At 49.6% G+C, this 20,796-nt stretch overlaps 1 protein-coding gene across 1 annotated transcript in view; it reads right to left on the minus strand.

The window, feature by feature from the left end:
- LOC120907470 (protein serrate) overlaps window positions 1–20,796 on the minus strand; it is a 102,805-nt gene that overhangs the window by 26,118 nt on the left and 55,891 nt on the right. Inside the window, exons 8-9 of the mRNA XM_040319074.1 lie at window positions 3,835–3,968; window positions 822–1,289 (exon numbers count right to left, since the gene is read on the minus strand). Of these exons, the coding sequence (XP_040175008.1) occupies window positions 822–1,289; window positions 3,835–3,968 (602 nt within the window). The remainder of the gene's footprint in view (window positions 1–821; window positions 1,290–3,834; window positions 3,969–20,796) is intronic.

A 20,796-nucleotide genomic window follows, 5' to 3' on the forward strand; every position in this document is an offset into this window, starting at 1 on the left:
AAAGGAAGACATGCTCTTTCTCAATCGTGAACGCTTTAGGGTCGCTGGCTAGACGTATGGCCGTGAAATTGCTAATAAATCCACGTTCGGTGATCGATGCTCGGTCTAGCTCGTTTACCCTGGAACAAAGTGTGCGCGTGTGTCGAACGGATTATCCATTCACTCGTCCCGTGGAGGAAATGTTTAATGTTTGAATAATAATCGAACCAAGCGTGCTGTAAAGTTTGTGCTGTTGCTTCTCGTTTTTCTTCAAGAATGTATTTGAGTAGAAAAAAAAACCTCCTCCTCTCTATCCTAGAACACCATCGTGCCGGTAGATTGGGACAGAATTGGTCAAAGAAAATTATGAATACAATAATTTAGAATAATTAGCGTGCAGTTTGGGGGTTCCTTTGGTGGTTCTGAAACGAACATTTCTTTGTGCTGCTTCAATTCATCTCCAAAACTTTGTTTGGAGCGGAGACTATGTTCTTTTCGTTCGTTTTAAAAAAGAGCCACATTAAAATCGCATCGCACTGAACTGTAAATGTCTATGGGAAAAATGCCTCGTTACGTACGGTTTTGTGTTTTCTATTTTATTTTACTACCCAAACCCCAAAAACGCGAGGACAGTACAACGTCGATACATAAACACTTTGAACAGAGGTAAATCAAACGTCAAAAGCACACAGGCGAGAGAGAGAGAGAGAGATGATTAATGGTTGAAATCTGAAATTGAAATGAAACGTAGCGGATCGGCACGAAAGGCAATGGACGAATCCTTCGATGGGAGATGTTTCCATCAACACAGCTGAAATACAGGCTAAACAGGGTATACTTACTTATCTCACAAGTCGGCCCCGTCCATCCGGGTGCACAGGTACAGACGAAATCTTTCATTGGCTGGGGACCACCGGCGGATGGTGCCGGAAGCCCAGCGGAAGACGACGAGGAGCCCGACTTGGCTTGATCCTTCGAGTCGAGCGTACCGGAGCCGGAACCGGCGGAGGAACCGCCGCCCGCACCGGCAGCACTACGTCCGAACGGTTTGCCCATCGAAGACATGCCGCGCATCCCGCGCACTACGATGGAAGCAACGGTGGAGGAAGCGACGGCAGCCGATTTGTCGTTTCCGGTTAGCGTACAAGTGCCGCCATTTTTGCACGGTTGAGGCGCGCACGGATGCTCGACGATTTCGCACCGGGTGCCCGAGAGTCCTTCGGCGCACGTGCACCGGTACTGGTCCGGTGCCGTGTTTTCACACGTGCCACCGTGCATGCACGGCTCGTGCGTGCCGCAGTAGTTGAGATCTGCCCGGGAATGAAGAAAAAGAGAGAATGTTATACACAGTGTGTGAAGTAAAATGGGTAAAACATTCAACAGAAAAATATTTATGTATTGTATTATAAAAAAAAACATGAACGCAAAACTAACCAAAAGAGGATTATTGTTTTCGTGGGAGATAAACACTCGTGTGACCTCGAAAAAAAAAAAAAACAAACAAGTTCTCGATATACAGACAGTTGGTATCATGTGCGGAAGTGGTAACAGTTGTCCGTAATCGTTCCGGACACTTGTTGGATTTTCTTGCCCTTTACCAGTATGATCATGTGCGCACACGCGCTCTTTTCACGCACCCAAAAGCCGAACAGCAGCACAACACACTCGAGAACAACAACGCGTGCACGCGTGCGCGCGTTCGAGTGTTCTTTCACCCAACCTGTCGGCCACTGCATTAATCGCGAGTAAGATGAAACGATCGGCAAGTGTTTATGAGTGTTTTTTCCCCTCGCTTGCAGTGCATCATCGCAGATTTCCCCCTTCCCTTCGGTCATGTGGCACACGCCGCCGACGGTCACACAAAAAAGGGCTTTCTGTTGCCGTTGTTCCTGCTGCGGCTTCCCCTCGTCGCATATGTTAATCGCGCTCGGGCAATTATGACGGCACATGAATAGGGATGTAATTGATCGCAATTACGCCGTGGATGTGCGTGCGGGATGGTAGCGGACAGTAACCCCGTCCGTTTGTTGATCAAAACCATAACTACCGTCGACGGTTTTACAAGTGTGTTTCCTCCGCCAGGTTCGTGCCCTTCCTGCTTCCGCACTGCTGATTGATCGATTTGACAATTTCGGCACCCTTTATTTACTTGCTTCATTTGCAGTTGCTGTTCTGTGCGGCCAACTTCCGTGTTTCTTTTTTTTTAGTTAGCTTTCCAGCAACCCCTTGGTGGTTTGCGACAGACAAAACCGGTAACCAAATATAGTGCCGGGGGAACAAACCGTTTCTCCAGTCTTCATGTGCGCAAGGGAAAGGGCGCAAAACGTGACATATACGCGGTTACCCTCTTAGGACCCTAACTGTTTTTTAGGGTTCGCGATGTCAGACCACACAAAAAAAAAACAACCCGGGACTGATTTATGGCATTTGTCATCGCAAACTCATCCCTTACTATCTCGCTACAAACGGAAGGACTGAGGGTTTTCGGTCTCCGTTGTAGTGTTTGTTGAAATGTGCGTTTGGATTTCACAAGCGACACTATTATTCTTCGACAACAGCGCAATCGACCAGGATCGGCCCATCGGACGGTTAAATCGATGACCTATAATATCCTGTTTCTCGATGGGGGAGACCTTCCGCTGCGGTTGGGGTTCAATGTAAAATTGCACTGGAAGTCACATATATTAGCGAGTTGTAGGGCGTATCCATAAAAAATGAAGTTTGTGTGTGTGTGTGTGTGTTTGAGCCCATCTGGGTGGGTTTGGAAGGAATTGTACATTGCATATCGAACTGGTTTCAGTCGTGCGTGTGGCGTGTGCACACGTTCCCAAGACTCTTACTTTTCGGGGGGACCGTTTTGGCTCTTTCAGTCAGGCAGATACGAAAATTGCTTTACCGAGCAATATTGTATCGCCGAGCGATAAGATTAAACAATAAAAAATTAAATTTCGACTTAATTAGGTTTCTTTTCCAGGTTCGTCGCTTCCTTTCGCGCGGGCTCTGTCTCTCCCGTTGGTTTAGCGTATTACGTGCCGCCCTGTTTGTATCTTCGGTTTCCAGTTTCGTTGCTTTAGATTGCAACGAGCGGATAGTGTGCCTTCGCCTCGATTAAGTGATGGTCGAGAAAGGGGTGGGGAGGGAAGGGAGGAGAGTTTGGGGGTTCCAAATGGCGAGTTAAAACAAGGGAAATTTATTATTAATCGATTAATTAAAAGTAATGGTGACCGTGGCCTTCTGAAGCTATGGTGGCCAAAAAACATAAATCCCATCGATTACATGGTGTGTATGTGTGTGTGTGTTTGAATATTCGAGTTTTAGGGTCATTTTTTGTGTATGCTTTGTTTTCTGCTCTCTCGCCCCAAAAGGGCTCACTTTAGAAAAGACTTATGAAGGCGTTTTAATTTCCCCATAAAGAGCTTTAGTGCAGCATCGCATCGGAGTGGCGCGCTATGCTTTCTTCCGTTGTTTCGCCATTTTGTGCTGCGAGCGACCACCGTGTGGCGGTAATTACCCCAGAAATGATCGGCATTTAATTACCGGAGCAGTGCGGAAGAGTTGGCGCGGTGAGTGTAGCGGAGATTGAAATCGATTTGATTTTTCATCGAAATTAACTAGCATTAGGGCGACAACGGGGAAGTTTACGGGGACGGGTTTCGAGTACCTTCGTATTGCACTGTCTGCGTGCGAAAGTAGTGGCTCCGTTGCATACTTTGAAGGAAAATAGGATGCGCTAGAGAAAATAGCACATTTCGAGTAGAAAGAAGAAAACGGAACCGGATGCCGGCCAATCCCGGAAGTCCGGTTTTTAGGAAGGGGATTGGATTGCGCACTTCAGATCGCACCGCATACACTTACCTTGATCGCAGAGGATTCCACCCCAGTTCGTATCACAGATGCACTGCCATGCACTTCCGTTGCAGTAGCCGTGGCGGCAGCCCGGGTACACCATGCACTCGTTACACAGTGGACCACGCCATCCGGGTCGGCATCTGTAAAAGAGAACGAAGAGAAATGAGACACATTTTTAGAGTTGATATCATTTAAAGAGGTGCGTGCTGAATATTGTAGGAAAAAAACACACAAAGCAAGACGCATTCCTATTGATTGCACGTGGGCACGAACAAAAGCCGACATTCATCGATCAAAGGGACCGTTTTTGAAAGTAATTATTCAATGCTGCCTGCAATTGTGGTGCCTTCAATTACTCCACCAAACGTGGTGCCGCGCGCAAGTGACAAAAGCGTGCTTCTTTCTGCACATTTCTGCTTGATCGTGTAGTAGTTTGAGAAGTGGATTGAGAAGAAAAAAACACGCATTGGCACCATCCAAAATGTGCCGTCGAGCACAAGTGTGTTTGTGTTTGCAGTTCCCACTCTCCTACAACGCCTTGTGTCGCTGAGTGACCACGATCGAGTGGTGCCACTACTACGGAGGGATCTTGAAGCTTTTTGTCCCGAACCCCGAAACAGTCCGAATCTCGAACGATGGCGATGATGGCAATCGATCGCTTTCGGTGCCGTTTAGGTGATATGAGTTTATCGGTAAACGAGTGCTCACTTCCAGGTGGGTCGAGCATTTTATTCCTCTTTTAGAAAATGGTCCCAGCCGATCGCGCCCCGTACGTGACGGCTTTCGAATCGGTGGTGCTCGATCATTAGGCCAGCGGGCAGATCGAGCCCCGGAGTAGCGTCGTGTGGCATTTTGGGGTCGGGGGTAGTTTTTGTTTGGCATCCAATACACTTAGGTACGCGCCGTGAACAGCCCAAAAGGAGGCAAGTCTTTGTGCGCAGCGGGCTTTTTTGTTGTTGTAGTGCTTAACAATTAGCACGCACCGCCAACTAGGGGCCTGCGCCGTCGATGAGTTAAAGATTGCCACCTGAAGAGCGCCCCGAAGAAGCGGCGAAGAATATTGGGTCAAGCGGCGGTGGGAGGAATGTAAATGATTTAAAACTACTCGAAAACGATACGCACAGTCAGTATGGTATTGCTGCGGGATGAGTTGGGTGCCCTTTTTTGGGGTATTTGTGGTAATTGGTGGGATAGTGGATTCTTTGTATTTATTCATGAATGAAATCGCTAAAAACCTATAACAAGCAACTAACTAAACTAAAAGGGAAACAATGTATCCCATTGTGAACAGTTTCGTCATGCTTAATTGGCAAGACGCGTCACCACACTGGTGACAAACAGGTAGAAAATTTGATCGGTTCATCGATCATTAAACAAAAACCCGTTCACTACCGAAAACGTGCAACCGTCGAGTAAATGTAAAAGCCCACCATCGACGATTTGCAGTTACCTTGAAATGGTCTGCTTATCTTTTCGTAAGCTAACACACAGAAAGAAGTAGAAAAAAACGCAGCAACGAATCATCACCGCCCAATGCCGATGTTCGCTCACTAAATCCTGCGGTGGGAAAAAAGCTCAATCGACAGTAATCGGGACGCGATTTAGGCAGCGCTCGCGCGACTCGCTGGATACCGATGTTTGTGCAGGCGGCAGGAGTGGAAGTGCTATGCTTCTGTTTGTTTTCTCGTTCCAGCCCCGCGGGGCCGGCTCGCGGGAAGACCTATACACACCAAACCCCAAAATCTAACACCGCGGACCGCGCTTCATAAAGCAAAGAAGTGTTTTGTTTGATGTTGGACGGAACAGCGCTCTTTAACAAACACTCACACAGATACACACACACAGATGCAGTCACAAACACAGGCCCAAATCACAGCGATGACGGTGCGCAGGAAGCACCGAACAGCCCAGTCCACCGAACTGAGGAGACAAAAATCGCGCCGAGGACGAACCGAAAAAGAGCAGGAAAAATAATACACAAACTAAACCGAGATGATCCCACCGCTACCATCTTTTGCCGGGGCATGCGGAACGGATTTCGGTGTTTTAACGTTTCGTTTTCTCCCTCCCCTCAAGCAACCATTTAGTCTTGGCTTAACGAGGGTCAAACGAATGACTCAAACGAATCTATCGGCAAGGCGGCGAACCCGGTGCTGCTGGGAAGTGCCTGTAGCGTTTTCTCTCCTTCTTCTATATTTCTGTTGGAGGCAAATAAAATGTCCACCTTCGAAAGCGAGGTATCCAGTACCGCGCCAGTTGCCGGTCCAGGTTAAGGTATTTGAATATGCCACCCCCCGCCTCCCCTTTTTTGTGGCGAGTTTCGGTTCCGTTTTTTCCGCTGCGCTGTCGAAATTCCGGCGGTGCTTTTGGCGTGCCCGTGCACGTTAATTAATAACGCCCAAGAGAGCGATCGAGCAGGACAATTCCGGAGGCGCATTTACGATTTAGCAAACCGGCAAACCGTGTCGCGAAGGAGGATATGTATTTAAATGAGGCATCCTTGTGTCATTGGTCGGTCGGGCCTTCGTGCTTCATTCCTTGGGCGTTCGGGCCAAATGTGCCCCCGTGTCTGACGATTCGAAAAATGTGCTGATCGTGCATTTGCTTCGGTTCTGTCTAACGGCGGACCGAGATCAGATTGTGCAAGATCTCGGGCCAAATTCCTGGATCTGTACTATCGTGAGAATGAATTGCCGTTGCTGTCGGGCTCGTTTCGGGCGCAAATGTGAAGCAGACAAATGATGCCAAAACAAAAGGGCAAAACAGTGGAAAACTAATTCGGCTACAATTTCCCCGCCGACCGTTTGAATTGGCCCGACTCTGTCAAAACATTATCGTTAGTAATCAAGGGGAACATGCTTCGGGCATGGGGTTGGAACGTGTACTGGTACTGTTTCCAATCGATCCCGATCGTTCGAATCCTGACACCGATTGCCCGCTCGATCGGGCCAACGTATCCAATTACGACATCAAAGCCCGGGCTCGCTATTATACAACGGCAACATGGGTTCGCACGATCAAAAGCATCCGATCGGTGACGCGCGGGCGTTGAAGTGGAAATGTCCAGCACACCGTTTCTTCGCTGGCATGATGCTTCCGCAGTACACCGCAAGGCGGCGCCACGGGCAGGATCGGTTGTAAAATCAACACGAACCAACCTACCGGGTCCTGTGAACGTTGCCCGGGGTGCCCGAAGTTGATCGGGGCTATGTTTTCGGAATTGAGCCGGCTCGCTTTATGTCCGCTGACAGGGAGTCTCTCCAAAAACAATTACCGCACAAAGTTCCCGCAAAAAAGATACCCACTTTCCGCACGGCCCGCACCGAACTGTCTCTGCATTTTTGCTCCCTTCGAGCGTGGAGTCGGGTTACACAATGTTGGCCACAGGGAGAAAAGGAGGGACGGTACAGCAGCAACAAAAAAAGGAGCCAAGAGAGCGAGATATGGAAGTACAAATAACTTTCAGCGGGCCCGCAGTGGACAATCAATTACAAACATGGATCTCCCCATTTATGCTTCAGCACTTTGGAGTTTACCCGACAGGGGGGGGAGACGTGTTGGTAAGATGATACCAACGGCGCGGACAGGACAAAGGCGGACGGATGCAGGGAGGCGCGCGTTTTGGGGTGTTTTATGATTTATGTGCCCACGGGAATGGGAAGCCGGGGCCGGGTGGGCTTTCTGGGCGAGTGCGTCGATCAACGTGAACCGACGACCGACCGACTGACCGAAAAGATAACAATGCTTCCCATTTTTTGTTTGCGTTTTGTTTTTCAGCCCGCTGGGTCGGCTCTTTCGGCTTTCCGGGTTCGGTTTACGAGGGAGGTAGGACGCTAGGGACAGCCCTGGGGAAAGATGGGATGTGTTGAAATCGAAACTTTTCGAGCACCTCGACGCGACCGTCAAGCGTCTGTGTGTGTGTGGGACAACCTTTGAAGGTGTTGCGAAAAGTCACAACTTGGGGTGTTTTTTGTCCGTTGTTGTTCGTTGTTGTCTTGCTAGGTTCCTTGTGAACGTTTTAAGCCGGGAGCGCGAGCCGGAGTCGAGTCCTCCGAAGGTAGGCACGAAACTTAATATAGAGGTGCAACATGCTATTGACTAGACGACGTTCCAACACATCCGACAGCGATCCGCCAACCGTCGCCTACCCGTGTGCTGTGTTTAGAAGACAACCGTTTTGTTCTTCGGCTCGGGTTGACGGTGGTGGCAAACAACAAATCGTTGCCTAAACGCAGAGCCGGAAAAACATACGGTTGTTCACTCTGTTCGCTGTGTGTGTGTGTGTGTGTGTGTGTGTGTGTTGTTGGGCACGTCACATATCGTTACGATTTACATCATCCTTCGACAAGACAGGCGACAAGGGCCACGGTTCATGCATCTCCTCCATTGCCATCCCGCGGCTCCTTAGTTTCCTGCTTCGCAGTGAAGCTCGCGATCTCACGCGCACGATCTAACAGGGCGCACAGTCAGTTGTTTCGGTTGTCTGTTCGGATCTGCATGTCGGTTTTGGGGTGGAACGAAGAGGGTGGCATCAAGGCAGGGGCGACTTCATGCACGGCTTGATGGAAACGGTGACACACTAAGGGTGATGCCAGCACGCCAGCATTTCGCCGCCAGTCTCGGCGTTGGGACTGCGCGACATCGGGAGCGATCGCTGATCGTGTGGGGAGGAAGCGCACGATCGCTTCCTATTCAGCTGGAAGGTGCGCTCGGTCGCGAATGTGCGCGGGCCGAGATTTATTGCAGAATTAAAAGCGCTCAAACAATGTTCCGCTTGTTCAATTATGTATGATTAAGCGCTTATTTATTTATTATTAATTTTCCGCTTCGGGCTCTGCTTTCAGGCGATTTTCTTGGCGAGCTTTCTCGGCGTCAGTCGAGGCATGTGAAGCAAATTGTCACGTGTTGCTCGTCGCTGCTCGTGGGGGTAGTTGGCATCGCACCGAACGAGGGGTGAGAATGGACGAGATCATCGTCACACCCGGTCGTTGCACATGTGTTTGTGTGAGAGTTCCCATATTTGTCTAAGATTGCGGGGACAATGTTACCCACCCGCAAATCGGCCGACGGGCTCGTGTCCTGCAGTCCCGTGCACTGCTTCAGTAGCCGTGCATACGTGTGACATCCTTCCACCTGATGACAACTCGATAAAATGGTGAATTTATTTTACAATTGTCCTGCCGCTCAAAACTGCGGAGGCTCACCAATTGAAACGGGACCACCACCCGGGCCCCCGGGTGGTTGCAAGGAGTCGGTACCGTTTCGCCACAGTAGGCAGCGGGTTATTGTTCTGCCCGCGATCGTACACCATAGGTAGGAAAGATTTATTGCGCGTTGCATAACAATGCTATCAATCAAACAATTTCCCACTAAGGAAGGCACGAAATTACGGTGGTTGTGTTTGAAGATCGATAGGCTTCTTGGGTAAGCCCAGGGAGGATGCAGCATTGAACAGCTTACGGTGTTGTTGTGCATGTGGGGTCGCACCGAAACCAAACTCGGCAAATCGAACCGCCTAAGCGTGCTAACTGCTGGTTAGCCGGAGTATTAGCGAGCGCTGGAGCGAGGGTTGGCCAGTGTTGCACAATTTTAATCAGGTGCTATGTAGGGCGTCTTTTTGGGCTCGTTCAAAAGCTCCACGCTTTGCGCTGCCCCGTCACCGACCGCCTTCGACTGACCTCCCGTGTGCCAAAGTGGCGGTGTGGTAGCATCATTGTAGCATTATTTAAATTATTATGCAAAACACTTTTCCAGACCAGGGAGCACAAAGCTTTCTAACCCCATTTTGCTTCGTTTGCTTTGAGCCGGGCCAAGCTTACCTCGGGGGAACAAGCAGAGTTTTGGTGTTTGACGGTGACGGCTGTCAAAATTTCGAAGGACCAACCCAAAAAGCGCATAGCTTCGCATAGATGATTCAAGTGCCGAGCGGCGGGTTGGGGGTTGTGCGAATCGAACAAAACGTAAGGCAATTCACATCAAAATATCACATCCGCCTCACACCGAGTGGGCCTGGGCCTTTGATGAACCCACTCAGGTCGAGAGTCGCGTCGAAAAATTGAGCTTGTGGTATGCCCTTCCGAGCGGCGGCGGGTATATGCTGTTCGGGAGCGAAACAGCTTCCTTGGTTGGTTTGTGGTTTTTTTTGTGTGCTGCTGTTGATGTTGTTGCTACTTTTTTCGGCAACGCGGGTCAAACCCGATACAGGAAGGCGAGAGAGTACAGCAAGCGAACGAGAGAGAGATGCGGTTTGCCGTTTACTTTGCTTTTTGTTTTGTTTCGTTGTTTCGGTGCGGCTAACGCGAGAGCTTTTTTTATTTTTTTTGGTTTATTTCACTCCAAAAAAAGGCAGCTCAGGCCTCGGGGCGCGTACGTATGCGCAGGTGTGGGAAAATGTTCCCCGATGTAATTGGCCATCCCCAGCACCACCGATCCCCTTCCGCGAGGCTTCCGATGGCTCGGGGCTTCCCTTAACATGCTTTCCGCCACTTCCGCGGACGGCCACTTAGTGAGTGGAAGGAAAGAGTGAGAGTGAGTGGCAGACGAGCAGACGGGAAAAAAACGGAGAGAGGGAGTGAGAGAGAGCGAGCAAAATAAAAACCTTTTGCAGCGAAAAGTGGGTACCACGTTCGGTGAACCCGCTTAACCTTCGCGGTCTGGTGCGCAGGAGACGCATCATCATGCAGCATGCTGCATTGGCAAGTTGGGCCAGCAGGGCGGGGTGGTAGCATAACACACGCCGGCTCGCTCACACGCCCACCCGGTCGGAGCGCCTGCACCGCACACTAAACGACCATTTGCCGGCAGGCGAAAATGGGTGAAACGCGGTGCGAAATGTCAATCACGGACCCGTTCGGGTCGTCCGCATCGGTCTGCTTTCCGACCTTGTTGTGCGGGCATGTGTTTCGCTGTGTGACGCTGTTCCCTCCACTGCTTCCTCTCACTTTCATTGGCCGCGGGAAGAAATGAAGGGGGGTGTGAGGGGGGTGCAGACCATAACTTGTTTCGGTCCCTGCCGGGTGACAATAATAGCTCATACGTCCCTCGCGTTCGCGTATGCTTCCAGGGCAGGGACTTCCCGGAATGATCAATGTTGTTTCCCAGCCAGTGTGTTTAAGGAGCGGAAGGTGGGCAAAGAAGTGCATTCAAAGTGTGACGTTTGGTTGCAAAATCTCACCCACCGCGTCCGGTTGTGCTGCGGCAAACGAGCGGATTCTCCTGCAAAGGTGAGGAGTTTAACCATGGGGCAGTTAAGCGGGTGGTTATTGTCCTCTATTGCCGTACGGTTAATCTCGGCTGAACGGGGCCCTCGGAACGAAATTGGCCCGAGATGGGAAGTCGTATCGGTGTATGATCACCACAATTGCCGTTCGCTGCATTTGCGGGCGTCGAAATCTAAAGGCTCTTCTTCTTCTGGTGGTGGTGCAAAACCGGGGCGAACGAAACAGCTACATCGGGCGACATGAAGCATACATGATCGCCGAACACCCAACAAGCTGGCGGCGTTGTGTAGGCTGGCTGGTTGGCACAAATCGCGACAACCGCGTATGCAGAGCCGCGGGTTCGTCGCTTTTATTTATTGCTGATCCGTGTGCGCGTCCCTTCGGAAAAGGGAGGGTTATTGTTATTGTTGTGTTATTGATATTTCATTAGGTATTATTTATTGCCGCACTTGAGGGCATTTATTTCGTTTGACATTTTGTAGGGTACGGTTTGCGAGGATTAAGGGGGGGGGGATCGAGCAATTGGCAGTACACCTTCGCTGCGCAACGGGTTTTGCGGGAAGCGTTATCCTGTCCAATGTTTTGCCGTGTTTTGTGGGACGTAATCTTGCGACCCTGATCGGTCCACCAGTAGGGGTGCGCTTGCAGGCTCTTGGGCTATGATAATTTGAACGCTTTCGGGAAGCAAAACAAAAGCCGCGAACACACACGCGCATGTGTGGAAGAAAAAAACAAACCACATTCCGTTTAAGTGCTCGTTTAAGTGGCCTAATCGAATTATTGTTTCACACGGCTGGTGGACGTCGGCAGGCGGTTGTGGGGTCATTTACAAAGGAGGAAAACTGCATCAATACAGCTTTCTCCTATTGCTGCTCTTTCATCTTCCCTCCCTTCTGTGCTATGTTGCTGCTGATGCTGCTGCTGCTGCTGTTCATCTTATTTGCGTTTCTCATTTCTTCCACGAAAGCAGCTCATCATCAGGTGCATCGGAGAGGTTCCCTCTGCGGTTTCGGTTCCATCTGAGGCTGGCTTCTCGTTCGCTTTATTGACACATTTCCGCACAGTGCCGAACGATGACGTACCAGCCGCGCTCCGGGGCAGCGACGAATAATGCTCAAAACAAATGTTTAACCGATGTAAACAATGACAGTGGCGGCGCGGGTGAATAATGGTAAGTAAAAAAGACCCTGCCCCAAGCCCGGTCATCTCGCCACCTCAAATGCAAAGCGGCGACGATCAGGCTCGATCGCTCGACTTTTCCCATACTGGGCCGGCCGGGGGTATACGATCGCCGTCATCTTTACTCGCGCCGGTTGGTGCAGCAGCAGCGCCTCTCGCCGTTACTCGCGTCACCCCTGATGGGGTCCATTGCGGGGTGTTTGTAAGTTTGTTCGCTTGTTTGAGTTTCGACTTTTGTTTCAAAAATAAACGTCAATACGCTGCACACAAACCAAAACCATGGGTGGAAGGGAGAATGATGAGACTCTATACTGTTTTTTTTCCTTAAGTTTCCTTTCGGTCAAGATTTCACAGTCGCCCACACAATCTTGTTTCTCGCGGGGCGACCGATGGAATGTGTGAGAGAGTTAAAAAAAAACTAACAACACGAAGGAATGGTGTGCAACCCATCGGTGTTGGTGACAACGGGGGTGAGTATGGCAAGCTCCACCGGGTGAAGAATTTAGCGCAAATATTTAGTCGACTGTCAATCGTCCCGTATACTCCGATCGCGATACGGGAGATAGATATAATGAGATACATAGAGCAAACGGTACACTGTCGGTAGGTCTCAGTCCCACCGGGTCGCGGGAGAAGATCCAGATAGCCTTACCGGGGGCAACCCGTTCGATGGTTGTTCCTGCCTCTGCAGAACTCGCATCACCTTTTTGCACTGCAATCTACCAGTACGTGCAGCTGCATGTATTGGATCTACCGTTTAGTGGAAGTTTGTTGTTTTTTTGTTCGTCGGTTTCGTTGTTTGTTAATTATTCCCGCACTGTCGTTGAAGTCGCTTGCGCGGACATCTCAATTTGGACGATAATATCGCGCCAAACCGAACGCTTAGCCTTTGCTTTGTCTGCGCTTTGGCTGAGGGCTTGGGCAAAAACAGCCACGATGGCCGCGAGTTTTTTTTCTCTCTCTTTATCATAATCATCCAATCTCTAAGCGCTAAAATGTTCTGTTCCGCGCAATAGCTTCCATCGGGCAATAGCAAAATGGTCGACAGTAATGGCAAACAGCGCTGGGCCGATGGGAAAGCAAAATTTATAATGATAACTGGGTGGCACGAGACGGCCCAACAGTAAGCATGGAAGAAGCGAAAAAGAGCAACCGGATGGGACGTTGCAGCTAGACGAAAATCGAGCAAACCTGGCACCGCAATAGACCATAAGGAAGGGAACCTTCTTCCGACACTGCGATAATTCGATCGCTTCCTCGCCTGAAATGGAATCTGTGGCAGAAATTATTGTTTGCAGTTTGTTGCCTGGGATTGGCCTCCACCACCATCACTGTTCGGGGTCGCCCGGAGGGGTCATCGGAGATCGGTCTCGTAACCGCCGGGGCCGTAGTACACGGCGAAAGTCGATCCATCGCACCGATAAACAGCGCCAAACTTCGCTTCTTCCGTGCAACGGAGCAGCTCAACATGGCCAAGGCCCACCAGGAACGGGGACAGACCAAACCAGACGGGGTGGTGTAATGGTGGACGCGACGAAGACGATGGTGCGATGTTTTTGTGGTCTTATAAATTGTTGAACCTTGTCTTATTATGTAAATGCTTCTTTATTCGCCAACGAGGCCAGCTATCGCTCGGAGAAGAGAGCACACAGTGAGCAAACAACCAAACCAAAAAAAAAAAAAAAAAAACAAAGTCTACAGCATCCCACGGTCAATCTGTAGAATCGCACCGAAACCGATGGGCATTGTCAGGGAGTCAGTAGTAGAGGCGTTTGGAGCCTTTACGCGGAAGAAAGAAAACACGCAGGAGGCTACTCGAAGTAGGTTAGATTAGAGGTCCGCTGCTCTTCCGTACGCCGTACGAGTTGTTCGCTCGATAACGTCTGCACGGGTTGGTCGTGCCAGCGAGTTGGCCGGGCGGCTGCCGGATGACACGTCGCGTGATTTCCGAAACGGTTCGTAGCCTAGCCCTGGCTAGATTGTCCTGTGGCGTAGTTTGATGTTTTCTGCAGTCGAAGGTCGGATGAGCGTTTTCCAATCAACCTCTGGGTGTATTGTAGCAGCTATTCCGAGAGTCTTCAAAACCCTACGCCTGGGTATCGTTGGAATTACACTACATCCTCCCAATGTTTTCGCTGTTTGAACGTTTGAACTTTTAATTTTGGCCAACAACATTCAACCATCGATCGATTGATATGCTCCGGTACGCTGCTGTAGTTGGCTGTCGCTGCTGCAGCAGATGAGGTTGTAGATCTGTGCGAGTCCCCGTCTTCGTCTAGGACGCAGAACACGATTCTCATTTTCCAGGACATGTAGCGTATTGCCCGATCAACTTTGACCCGGAGCACTCTTCGCGGACGAAACAAGCAGCAGAACCCCCCTCCAGACGTGCGATTAGTTGAGGATCCTAGGCAGCAAATTTATAGCTCACCATTCTCGGTTAGGCCACTCGGCTACCAAACCGTACAGTGGAAAGTCGATCGTCCCGTCGATCGTGGTGTGAAAAATAAACCCTGCCGGTTCCTAAATCGTAGCGAAACGATTTGTAACAACCCTGTGGGGCTGCGTGAGGCTGTGGTAGGTGAACGCGCAACGGCGGATTGAAACAATAACAAAACAACACCGAACAGAAGCCAGCGTGTTTGTTTCGGCCAAGGGAAGCCGGGACGAGGCTTACGAGGGGTGGTTTCTAACAAGAACAACATTATACGTATAGAATCTTAATTAATTGAACAATTTAAATAGCCACAGGAGACGCGCGAGTGCTACCGGATTGACCGTGGAGTATGGTTGCAGCATAACCGTTTTACCATTCCGAACGCGGGAAGCATCGCGTGGGGCCAAACGTGCGGGGTTTCAGTATTGATCCTCCTTTTCCTGGTATGTTGTTGGATCGTACAAAGTCTTTTGAGAAGGTTTCACCGAGCGGGGTGGAGCAACACCGTGTTCCCAGCTTACGAATGGTAACGTCGTTTTAATTGAATTCGAAAACATGGCAATCCCGGGCGGACGGAACCTTCTCTTCCCTTTAGCGCTTCGTCCGATCTTGAACCCATTATTCATTTGTCCGCGTGAATCTTTGCTGCCCTCGCTGCCCGCAAATTCGAATCGGACGCCCTGTTCGGATTGGGCGGCATTTGCCATTTCGATTTCGCGGCGAGACACCAGCACCGGGAATCGGTTTGTGCTCGTTGGGTACCGCGCATGTTTTTGCGGTGTGTCGCCACGTTAGCTATTTTGTGGTACGGGTTCGCTGTGTTTCTTTTCCGTGCTGGAAGTGCAGGAGGAAAACAGACAAAAAAAAAAAACAAACGGTCCCCAACACGAAATCGGCACGGTTAGCTTCCGTCCATCTGCTCGCTGCAATCGCAGCTTGTTGCCCGATCGAACGAACACACGGAAAGCCGGTCCAACCCTCGGCCCCCGGAAAGTGCGCGCAGTGCTGCACACACGCGGAACTCAATTAAAATCACGCAATTAATTAAAAGAAACACCAAATAGGCAATCTTGTAACAGAATCTGTTACCACGGGAGGAACGGTACGTTCGGGTAAATGCATTTCGGCGTACGAGTGTGGTGTATCGTGTTTTCGTGAAACGCTCATTTTCCGGCCCCGTTAAACGCGATCGGCTGCTAGTGGTGTGGAGGAAGCCCTCGCGAAAGCAATGGCCTGGGGAGTTAATTATTTTATCTGTTTTCCCATTTAACACTTTGGGTGACTTATTGGCTGGGGCTAGCAGTCGAATCGCGCGGTTCGGTGCAGTTCGACCAAGGATGTGTGCATCTTCGTGCAGGTGAAGTGTGCATCCAGGGTCAGCGAGAGGTGCTCACGAGAAGAGGCGTTAGAACGATCGCTCGATAGCGTAATGAGCTTCTGCTTACTTCAGAACCATAAAATCGAATTTTACATACTGTTCGAAATAAAAGCTCACTAGTAAATAATTCACAATAAATTGATGGTGTAGAAAAGCAACTCAATGACGAAAGCAACACAATCCATAGTTTATGAAATGTCATTATATCTATTCTGAAAGCCTCTGTTCGTCATGTCCCGAAACGGCGTACTTTCGAGCCCTAGTCATTACTTCGTCAACCGCGAAGGACGATGGAAATCCCAAGGCTGGAATTCCATGGCTGTTCTAAGTCTGTTTTTGTTTCGTCCCATACAAAAAGGCCTTTGTTTCATGCCGATAGCTGAAGACGAGAATCCGAAAAAAAGCTTGGACACTGTCCCAGCATTTAACAGCCCCGCACACAGATCGCCAGTGCGCATCATCAGCCGGAGAGTCGGAGTCGGTGATAAATGATGCTCCCTCGCGAGTGATCGTTTCGAGGCAAAACAGGCCAAACAACAAACCCTAACATTGGGTGAAATGCTGGAACCTGCGAATGCTTGCCAGATCGATTGATAGCCTGTGCTGCGCATAAGACACCGTGAGCGCCGATCTGTCGATCGGGGTAAGGTCGGGGTGAGCAAATGTTCCGTCGCTGTTCGCTGGAAATGAAGCCACGAAACTGTGCTTAGACCCCGTTCGTGACCCCGTAGTGAATCTGCCGAGCAGGCACGCAGGGCACGGATTTGCATTCCGTGCTGTTTGGCTGGCTGCTGGAACGTTTGTTTCGTGAGCAGCTTCTAAGATACTTGGGCTTTCGATCGAGCAAGAGAGCGAGATGCAGCGCGCCCTTGTAACAATTTTAATTGTCCTTTCTTTAGAATTCCGTTCCGTCTTCCGGGATGTGATGCACCAGGGGTGTTCGAGGTGTTATGATTTGCATAGAACATGTCACTGCATTCACCTGAGTGTGATGATTCAGTTACGTGCAGCAGCGGGAGCTACACGGCAGCCCAACAATTCTAACTGCTCAAGCTGATACTGAGAACGGCTCATTAAAATGTGTTTGTTGTTCTTCCCTACACCGTAGCGCTACTGTCGGAATGGATTTCCGAAGCCTTTGGAAATAACACGCTTTGTTACAAGAAGCTGAGAAATGTTTCTTTCGAGCTCACGATTCTAATAGCTTAAGATCTTTCTCACCCTTTCACCCCAACCTGAATGCGCAGGAATAGAAAGAAAAAAAAATCCATGCGCGTCAGGCGTGTCCCATCGTCAATCGAGCCCAAAGTACGCTCGCCATCAGCGTCCCCGATACGCGTGAATCTGCGTACCATGGTGTGAGGGGGTGGAGGTGGACGGGAGCATTCGAGCGCGTATTCGTTAGGGTCATTATCGTTTTGTTTGATGCTGCTTCGCTTTGATTATTCTCTCCCATCGAACTGCTCGCTCGTTCCATTCTAGGTTCGCTTCGACTGCAGCGCGGAATCGGAGGGCGACGGAACGTAGGGCAAAGGACGGATGGCTTAGACACTTTGCGCACTTTGGACTAAAAGAACCTGTTTTTTTTTGTTATCCTCTTCCTTTCGTGTTGTACTTGTGTGCGTGCGCGGGGATTTGGGATTCGAAGCCGGTTTGCCCTTCGCAGCATCGAAGCGTTCCGTCCTGTTCAGTTGAAAAGCCCGCACGGCGGGAATGAATGAACGAGACGATGTTGCTGGTCAATAGGCTACAACGTTGCTGAGCAGTCTACGCAAGTGTACGCCTGTGTTGCTCCGTCTCGTTCTAATAGATTTGATTATTTCGACGTAATTTACTATTAATTTTCAATTAGTTACTCGTAAGTTTTCGGAGCGTCGAAAAGTTCCAATTTTCTCACTTCCTTCCTCGCCGGTGCGGAGGAAGACCTTCAACATCATTATGACGGCTGCATCGGTATGTGTGCGTGTTGCTTTTTTTGTTATTGTTGGAGTGCTTTTGGTGGTGAAGCAAAATTTCGTTGAATGCGCGCCAAGCAGCATAGCACCTATGGATTTTGGCTTGGCTTCCTTCTGTTAAGTGGCATCAGCCATGTCGGGGTATGCATGTGTATGTAGTAGCTTAGAGGAGTATTTGGCCCACATCCACCATGCACAGCACACACACATAGAGGCATTGGCGTGAGCGAAGGTACATAACACAATTCCAGTTCATCAATTCTGTACAGTAGATTATGCTTCATTATCAGCTTTGTTTTATGGGCTTGGAGCGAATTCGGTTCGTCCGTGAGTTTGGCCGGGGATCGATCTGGCGCACAATCGATCGGCCGCGGTTCTATTCAGTTCCGTCACGCTCCCGGTGCCGCCCAGAAATGGCGATATCACACCGAAAATGGGGTTAAACATTTCATCACGCTTCATTAGAACTGATCGATCCGGTCCGGCGAAATGGCCCGTTGCCCGGAAAGAAAGCGCAAAGGCGAATGTACAAGAGGTAGCAGGCGTGGGGAGTGGAGAGCAAAGAATCTAGTCTTTTGGTTTTGGATTCGGTCTCCGCTTTATTACTCGGTTCGCCAAATTGGTACACAGCAACGTTGCTTCTGATGGGATAATTATGCTTCATTCGTGCTGCGTCTCCCAATGCATCGTAAAACGCATCCACTGTGCTATGTCTGTGGCGAACGTTCGATCGATGAAACGATCTATGATGTATAGTATGTAACTTAATCTATCCCTTTCTTTGTTTCTCGCTTTGCTGGCCGTTGCGCTTGGCAACTGGGGGTTGTTGTCGGAAAACAGATGACGAACCCGCCAGGTCAAAACAGAAAAGGAACTAGCTGAAGAAGGGACAAGAAGAAATCATGTACGCTGGCCACCGCCGTACAAGATACCAATTATTTTTCAATAAAAATTGATGATAAATTTCTAGATCCATAGCTAAGGTACAATGTCCATGGTTCGCTTGTTTTGCGTCTCTTTGCAGCAAAAAATAAACATAGAAACAAGCCAATGATCACGGAGCCTAAGGGATGACTATTCACCTGAAGAAAACAAAAAAATCTCCAAGGCTCATGCGTCTCGGTGTCTTCTCACGGCCAACTGTCGCGCACATTCGCGTTATGGGGCAGGTTTTTTTGTGTGCGGTTGCTGCTCTGTTGTGTTCATTCCTGTTTTGTTACTTGTGTAGATATTTCTTTGCCTCGATCGCGAAAGATTTATTTACGTTTTTTCGCTTCTCTTAACCCCCATCATTCATCATAAGTCTTTTCGCGGTGCTCCTCACCGGACCCGTTGCGCCCGGGCGGAAGATGCGGAGCATAATGAATATGCGGCCTCTGGAGGGCTTACACCAGGTGCTTTCGCTTCCACCCTATGGTAATAACTGTGCGACAATGGTTAATGCCATAAGAGCGATAAGGAATGTTTCTTCACGAACCGCCCGAAATGGCTTTGGATTTGGATAGAAATTTGTCAGCAAAAGCAAACCCCAATCACACCGTAAACACATGTACTTTACACTTTGCTTACATTCACGACGTCAACATCATCAAAAACTTCCAAGTTCTGCAAGTGAATTGAATAAAGTTAATTTGCTAGTTTCCTCTCTTTGGCGGAAGCGCCATCAGTCGAAAAAAAAACGAAATAAATAACCAACTCCATTTGCATACATTTAAAGTACGCGCACTGACGGGTTGTTTGTGCTGCCTTTGGTTTGTGTTCGATTTTTCATCACCCACCGCCAACGTCTGCCAGTGATCGGTAGAGCTGGGCTGATAATTAGACCCATCTATCTCGCAACCTGCTGCTCCTGTGGGGATACTGCCTGGTGGCGGCTGCTGATGAACCCTGCGCCCCCTTTGCGGTTGCAATTTTGTAGCCATTCGCCAGTATGTGAGGAAAAGTGCAAAAGTAACACGTATAGCCATTAAGCCGTCCCGACCAGCAAGCTGGCCGTAGGGTAAGCCAAGAACCATCGGCAATCATGTTGCGGCGAGCTGTTGCCAAAGGGCCGGTGAAGGTGTGAAGGTGTTCCGTTGAATAAAAACAAAATAAAAACGGATCCCATCCAAGGCAAAAGGCAGCTAATAATAAGTAATGATATGTTTATATTTGTACTCTCTGTACGTTTTCAACCGCGGAGTTCGTTTGGGAGGAGTTTTAAAGCGGGGCTCGCGGGGAGGCTGAATCCAGTTCCTTTTCGCGCTCGTGATTGTACACCAGTTGGTCGCTTTGGAAAGCTTTGAAAAGTTGCAAAGAAAACGCTAACCCAGTTGCCAATCGGAAGGTCTAGTGAGACGGAAGTCTTCGTGTTGGTAGCAAGGATGCGGAAAGACAGCAACATTTTTCTTGCGTTCGCCTTGCATGATCCCGGCTGCGATCAATTATTACGGAAAAGCAAACGGTAGAGCGAGGAGGACCGGCAACCGGCCTCGCTTCCTTGTAAACGTTGGGAAGCATTGGCAGCCGTTCGAAGGCTTTGTTGTGCTGAATTTCCCAAAGCTCCCAGTTTGCAGCATACACTTGCTTCAACCGACTAGTACGGTTCGCAGCCATGGGCAGATGGCGAGGTGCAGATAATTCAATTAATTCTATATTCGCAATATATTTTGCTGTCGCTCGTGCAGCAAACGCGTTGCGCGTGACATGGCAACTGGGGAAGGAAACGCGTCGCAGCCACACTCTATGTTTCTATTATTTTGCCATATCGATTGTCAATGGCTTTAGCTGTGAGGCTGGGTGCGCGATCGAGCGCTCGAA

Source organism: Anopheles arabiensis, chromosome 2 (assembly GCF_016920715.1).
Source record: "Anopheles arabiensis isolate DONGOLA chromosome 2, AaraD3, whole genome shotgun sequence".
NCBI lineage: Eukaryota > Metazoa > Arthropoda > Insecta > Diptera > Culicidae > Anopheles > Anopheles arabiensis.